Source organism: Oncorhynchus clarkii, unplaced genomic scaffold (genome assembly GCF_045791955.1).
Source record: "Oncorhynchus clarkii lewisi isolate Uvic-CL-2024 unplaced genomic scaffold, UVic_Ocla_1.0 unplaced_contig_10858_pilon_pilon, whole genome shotgun sequence".
In the NCBI taxonomy this organism is placed as follows: Eukaryota; Metazoa; Chordata; class Actinopteri; order Salmoniformes; family Salmonidae; genus Oncorhynchus; species Oncorhynchus clarkii.
Window position 1 is genome coordinate 89,006 of NW_027261036.1, and position 6,997 is coordinate 96,002.

General features: G+C 47.0%; 1 protein-coding gene across 1 annotated transcript; it reads left to right on the forward strand.

Annotated features, from left to right (window-relative positions):
* Positions 1 to 340: 340 nt before the first annotated feature.
* On the forward strand, positions 341 to 1,782 carry LOC139403901 (beta-1,3-galactosyltransferase 1-like). The gene has a single exon (XM_071147096.1). The coding sequence runs from the start codon at positions 341 to 343 to the stop codon at positions 1,598 to 1,600; it is 1,260 nt and encodes a 419-aa protein (XP_071003197.1). The 3' UTR covers positions 1,601 to 1,782.
* Positions 1,783 to 6,997: the final 5,215 nt, after the last annotated feature.

Sequence of the window (6,997 nt, forward strand, 5' to 3'; positions counted from 1 at the left end):
AGGGTCGTCACATGCATATACTGTATGAATATGTAGATATGCCACTATTATAATGCATATACTGTATGAATATGTAGATATGCCACTATTATAATGCATATACTGTATGAATATGTAGATATGCCACTATTATAATGCATATACTGTATGAATATGTAGATATGCCACTATTATCTCTCTCTCTCTCTCTCTCTCTCTCTCTCTCTCTCTCTCTCTCTCTCTCTCTCTCTCTCTCTCTCTCTCTCTCTCTCTCTCTCTCTCTCTCTCTCTCTCTCTCTCTCTCTCTCTCTCTCTCTCTCTCTCTCTCTCTCTCTCTCTCTCTCTCTCTCTCAGTAAAGAGATGGCTGAAGGCAGGAGATACTGTGGGTGGTCCCGTTTCCGTTGGTGTTTTCTCATCCTGCTCCTCATAGCAACGGTCTTCTTCTACTTCGGCGATCGGTCAGTAGAGTGGGTCCCTTCACTAGACAGGGCGTCAAAATGGTGGGCGGAATTGCGTGGCGGTTCAGTCAGCAGATCTGGTTCTACCAACACCAGTAGCGAAGCAGTTTCTATCAACTCCACTGGTTTTACCATAGACGCTCATGAAACTGCGTCTGCCAATTCAACAGATCGTCAGACTTCACTTATCCACTCTACTCAACAGGCCATCGAACTCAACACAACACATCATGAAACTAGTTCCATCACCTCTGCACTGACCATCATCACTAATCTGATCACAGAGGTCAAGGCAGTTCTGGCCACTCCTCCTCCGTATGTGTCCCCAGGACCGTACCATGTAGAATACCCATCAGAGTACATCTTCATCCTGGATGAGCCAGAGAAATGCCGGGAGCAGAAACCCTTCCTGGTTCTGATGGTGCCAGTGGCGCCCTATAACAGGGACGCTCGTGAGGCCGTCCGCAGGACTTGGGGCAGTGAGAGGCAGGTACTGGGCAGAGAGGTCCGTCTGTTCTTCCTGCTGGGACTGCCCAGTGGAGAGGAGACAGAGCAGCTCCAGGAGAAGGTGCTGCAGGAGAGCAAAGAGCACCAGGATCTGCTGCAGAGCGACTTCATAGACAGCTACAAAAACCTGACCATCAAGACCATGGTGATGATGGAGTGGCTGAGCTCTCGCTGCCCCAACGCCTCCTACGCCATGAAGATCGACTCAGACATGTTCCTCAACGTGAACACCTTGGTCAACATGCTGCTTCACGCTCCAACGCAGAACTACCAGACTGGACTAGTGGCCCAATGGGCCGCTGTTCTAAGAGACCGTAACTCGAAATGGTACCTTCCAAAGGAGGTGTTTCCTGAACCGGTATACCCACCTTATGCTCTGGGCCTGGGCTATGTCTTCACCTTAGACCTCCCCAGGAAGCTGGTGGAGGCGTCCAGGCATGTTAAAGCCGTCTACATAGAGGATGTGTATCTGGGACTGTGTATGAGACACCTGGGCATCCGGCCTACTGACCCCCCCAGTGGAAACCTCTTCCAGGTTTTCCCTGTGGCTTATGACCGCTGCACTTACTCACGGCTGATAGCCACCACCACACACAGTATCACTCACCAGGTCAACGTATGGACAGACCTACACAAACCTGGTCCTCCCTGCTGATCTCATACAGTAACAGACTGACTGATGTACCAATCACTTCCTCGTTGTTTGTTCATACACTAACTAACTAACAAACAAAAAACAAAGAACGTGACGAGGGGATGGGGAAAGGATATACAACATTTCTGGAGAGATCTGAAAATATCTGTGCAGCAACTCTCCCCATTCAACTTGACAGACCTTGAGAGAGAGAAACTCCCCAAATACAGGTGTGCCAAGCTTGTTGCGTCATACCCAAGAAGACTCAAGGCTGTAATCACTGCCAAAGGTGCTTCAACAAAGTACATAGTTAAGGGTCTGAATACTTTCCAAAGGCACTGTATACCTCGGTGAAGAACATTAACACCCTGAATGACCAGGTTCTTCACGCTACGTCCTTTGGGAGAATGTTGTTTTTCTCTGAACCGAGGCAGACACCTTGCTACACCGGTTTTTTGATTCCTAAGGCTTTTTTTAAACAAAGACTGAGAGCAGCAGTTATCTGTCTCACGTGGACATGGTGATGGACTGGACAGGACTAAGAAATGGATGCAATGGGTTGGGTCTGTCTGTGGTGAATGTGTGTACTACACTGAAGCAGCAGAAACCCAGAACAAGTTAAACAGGTTTATCGTAATAGAGACTAGTTGGCAGTGTTTAGACAGGCAGCCCAATTCTGATCTTTATTCCCCCTAATTGTTCATTTGACCAATCACATCTCTTTCAGAGCTGATGTGATGGTGAAAAGTCTAAACACAGCCGCTGCACTGCACTTAATCATCAGCTTTGCCCCTTTTTCCAGAGCAAACTGTAACAGGTTCATTTGACCCAGCTTCTCACAACAGGAAAAAGAATACTGGAGCAACAGGAAATGCAGATTATAATGAACAACTTGTTTGGTTGTTGTAGGGGTTTATAAACAGGTGTTCTACTCCGCTAGCCAGAACATCCCCCTAACCAGGTGTTCTACTCCGCTAGCCAGAACATCCCCCTAACCAGGTGTTCTACTCTGCTAGCCAGTACCTCCCCCTAACCAGGTGTTCTACTCTGCTAGCCAGAACATCCCCCTAACCAGGTGTTCTACTCCGCTAGCCAGAACATCCCCCAAACCAGGTGTTCTACTCTGCTAGCCAGCACCTCCCATAACCAGGTGTTCTACTCTGCTAGCCAGTACCTCCCCCTAACCAGGTGTTCTACTCTGCTAGCCAGTACATCCCCCTAACCAGGTGTTCTACTCTGCTAGCCAGTACATCCCCCTAACCAGGTGTTCTACTCTGCTAGCCAGTACCTCCCCCTAACCAGGTGTTCTACTCTGCTATAGCCAGCACCTCCCCTAACCAGGTGTTCTACTCTGCTAGCCAGCCACTCCCCTAACCAGGTGTTCTACTCTGCTAGCCAGCACCTCCCCTAACCAGGTGTTCTACTCTGCTAGCCAGCACCTCCCTTAACCAGGTGTTCTACTCTGCTAGCCAGCACCTCCCCTAACCCGGTGTTCTACTCTGCTAGCCAGCACCTCCCCCTAACCAGGTGTTCTACTCTGCTATCCAGCACCTGCCCTAACCAGGTGTTCTACTCTGCTAGCCAGCACCTCCCCTACTCCCCTAACCAGGTGTTCTACTCCGCTAGCCCAGTACCTCCACTAACCAGGTCTTCTACTCCGCTAGCCCAGTACCCCCCCTAACCAGGTGTTCTACTCCACTAGCCCAGTACCTCCCCTAACCAGGTGTTCTACTCCGCTAGCCCAGTACCTCCACTAACCAGGTCTTCTACTCCGCTAGCCCAGTACCCCCCCTAACCAGGTGTTCTACTCTGCCACTCCGCTACCAGCACCTCCCCTAACCAGGTGTTCTACTCTGCTAGCCAGCACCTCCCCTAACCAGGTGTTCTACTCTGCTAGCCAGCACCTCCCTTAACCAGGTGTTCTACTCTGCTAGCCAGCACCTCCCCTAACCCGGTGTTCTACTCTGCTAGCCAGCACCTCCCCCTAACCAGGTGTTCTACTCTGCTATCCAGCACCTGCCCTAACCAGGTGTTCTACTCTGCTAGCCAGCACCTCCACTCCCCTAACCAGGTGTTCTACTCCGCTAGCCCAGTACCTCCACTAACCAGGTGTTCTACTCCACTAGCCCAGTACCTCCCCTAACCAGGTGTTCTACTCCACTAGCCCAGCACCTCCCCTAACCAGGTCTTCTACTCCGCTAGCCAGCACCTCCCCTAACCAGGTGTTCTACTCCACTAGCCCAGTACCTCCCCTAACCAGGTCTTCTACTCCGCTAGCCAGCACCTCCCCTAACCAGGTCTTCTACTCCGCTAGCCAGCACCTCCCCTAACCAGGTCTTCTACTCCGCTAGCCAGCACCTCCCCTAACCAGGTCTTCTACTCCGCTAGCCCAGTACCTCCCTTAAACAGGTGTGTGTTTCTCTTTCGCCTCCAGATACAATTGTTAATAGAATCATTGGAGGGCTCACAGTATATAATTTACCTCGTTAGGATTTAAGATGGACAACACTGGGAGAGCAAGTTACAACAGGACAGCAGATTGAACCACTAAAATAGACTGAAGTAACCATTTACTATGACGTATCCATAACGCATTCATCACACTATAAACATTTAATGAGCGGATTGTAACCAGTGGCAACCGCATTGTTAAAGGTCAATGAAATATATTTATATCTTATCTAATAGCGTAACCATGTCATGATTTGCAATCGCTTTAGATATCTTAATAAATGCGGTATTACAATGACAGCGCAGTGTGAACATCAATGTCATGTTATACTTACTGAGACACCTAGTGGAGACATAACAGCATGACTAAGGAGTTCATTCACTTACACACAGACACACAGCTTGACTCGGGAGCGCTGTAACGGCACATTTTGGGGGGGGATTGGGTACTGGCTCCTCTTCCTCTATAAAACATAGACAGAACAGTAATGAAGACAGGCAGACACTGCTTCCCCAATAGAAATACTCAGTCCCACTTGTCATGGCGACTTCGGCTAGCTCAGCTCATGCATAGAAACACGTCTTCGGGTCAAATGGTCGTGTCGCGCCGAACTGCGATTGTGCAGACCGTCACACCAGAGGTACTCCTTCGATATCAAGTTGTTCTGGACGAAAACGTGTCAGATTGTCACTTTCACAAGGTTGGAGTAATAAAATGTTCAACTACTGAAGACACCTGTTAATTGAAATGCATTCCAGGTGACTACCTCATGAAGCTGGTTGAGAGAATGCCAAGCGTCTGCAAAGCCGTCATCAAATCAAAGGGTGGCTACTTTGAAGAATATCAAACATAAAATATATTTTGATTTATTTAACACTTTTTTGGTTACTACATGATTCCATATGTGTTATTTCATAGTTTTGATGTCTTCACTATTATTCTACAATGTAGAAAATAATACAAATAAAAACCCTGGAATGAGTCGGTGTTCTAAACCTTCTGACTGGTTCACTGAACAAATTAGTGCAACAACTTCAAAGGCTGTATTGAGTTACATAAGTTAAGGGAATCAGTCAATTGAAATGAATACAATAAAATGTTATTGGTCACATGCACATGGTTAGCAGATGTTATTGGTCACATGGTTAGAAGATGTTATTGGTCACATGGTTAGAAGATGTTATTGGTCACATGGTTAGTAGATGTTATTGGTCACATACACATGGTTACAAATGGTATTGGTCACATGGTTAGCAGATGTTATTGGTCACATGGTTGATGTTATTGGTCACATGGTTAGCAGATGTTATTGGTCACATGGTTAGCAGATGTTATTGGTCACATGGTTAGCAGATGTTATTGGTCACATGGTTAGCAGATGTTATTGGTCACATGGTTAGCAGATGTTATTGGTCACATGGTTAACAGATGGTATTGATCACATGGTTAGCAGATGTTATTGGTCACATGGTTCGCAGATGTTATTGGTCACATGGTTAACAGATGGTATTGGTCACATGGTTAACAGATGGTATTGGTCACATGGTTAACAGATGGTATTGGTCACATGGTTAACAGATGGTATTGGTCACATACACGTAATACACACAAATCTAAGTAAAGGGATGGAATAAGAATATATAAATATATGGATGAGCGATGACCTAGCGCCATAGGCAAGAAATCAGCCTATTGAAACAAATTCATTAGGCCTTTAACTATGGCCGTCACATGACTGAGAATACAGGTCATCTGTTGGTCACAGACACCTAAACAAAAGTGGGGCATGGATCAGAAAACCAGTCAGTATCTGGTGTGACCACCATTTGTCTCATGCAGCGCGACACATCTCCTTTGCATAAAGTTGATGAGGCTGTTGATTGTGGCCTGTTGAATGTTGTCCCACTCCTCTTTAATGGCTGTGTGAAGTTGCTGGATATTGGTGGGAACTGGACCATGATGTCGTACACGTCGATCCAGCAGGAAGGTGTCCATACTAACGCTTCTTATGCAGCTCAACCAGCGCCATGAGCCACTCACTCACCAAGCCAATCGACCCACGCCCATCGACCCACGCCCATCGACCCACGCCCATCGACCCACGCCCATCGACCCAAGGTTCCACCATGCCTCTGGACTGCATGACTTCTACCTGAAAAACAAAAACACAGGGGTTTAAATATAACACAGTTTGAATCGCATGATCCAACAATTATCCAATAGAAAGACTTGATTTGTTAAACATGCAAATCGGTCACACCTGTGACAGGTACATCCCTCGTTACAAAGGGATATAACACAGGTGTGTCCACTCAGAAACAATTGAACATGAGTTGGGCTCACACCATAGAGACAGTTAGAGGATGCAACCTTGTATCTGTCCCATTCTGGCGTCTGTGAGAACATGGGCAGCGCCATCGAAGCCATCTCTATACTGAAGTATTCAATTATCCTCTTCTGTTACTTCTATGAGTTGGTTAACAAACTGAAAGGGTTTGTACTGCCCCCTGGAGGTTGTTGACTGAACATGTATAAAGCCAAGCTTGGTGATTTACTGCCAGCTGTAGTGATGGAATGTTTGCTGGTTCCTCCTGCTGACCTGTGATGGAATTATATGATTCTTCCTTAATTAACCCATTGGAAATTACACCTAGTTGACAACTTCAAAATGGTGAAAGTCCTCAATGGCGCTGCCCATGCTAAAAATTGAGGTTTTGGGTCACTAGAGTGCTCTATCTATGTCTATGGTTCACACACACATAAAGGGGCAGGTGAACAGCATGAAATTGACACATCGTATACAAACCATATTAACTCCCCCCCTTTGCTACATATGACACACTTATTCATTGTATGACAGAAGAGTTGACCAAGGGGGAATTACCTAAACCTGACAGCCATCCCCAGCTAGATAGATCTCCTGCCTACCTGCCTGGCAGCCACCCCCAGCTAGATAGATCTCCAAC

Bases quoted from the DNA above. Each gene is read 5' to 3' on its own strand.
- LOC139403901 (XM_071147096.1), top strand. From the start codon at position 341: ATGGCTGAAGGCAGGAGATACTGTGGGTGGTCCCGTTTCCGTTGGTGT.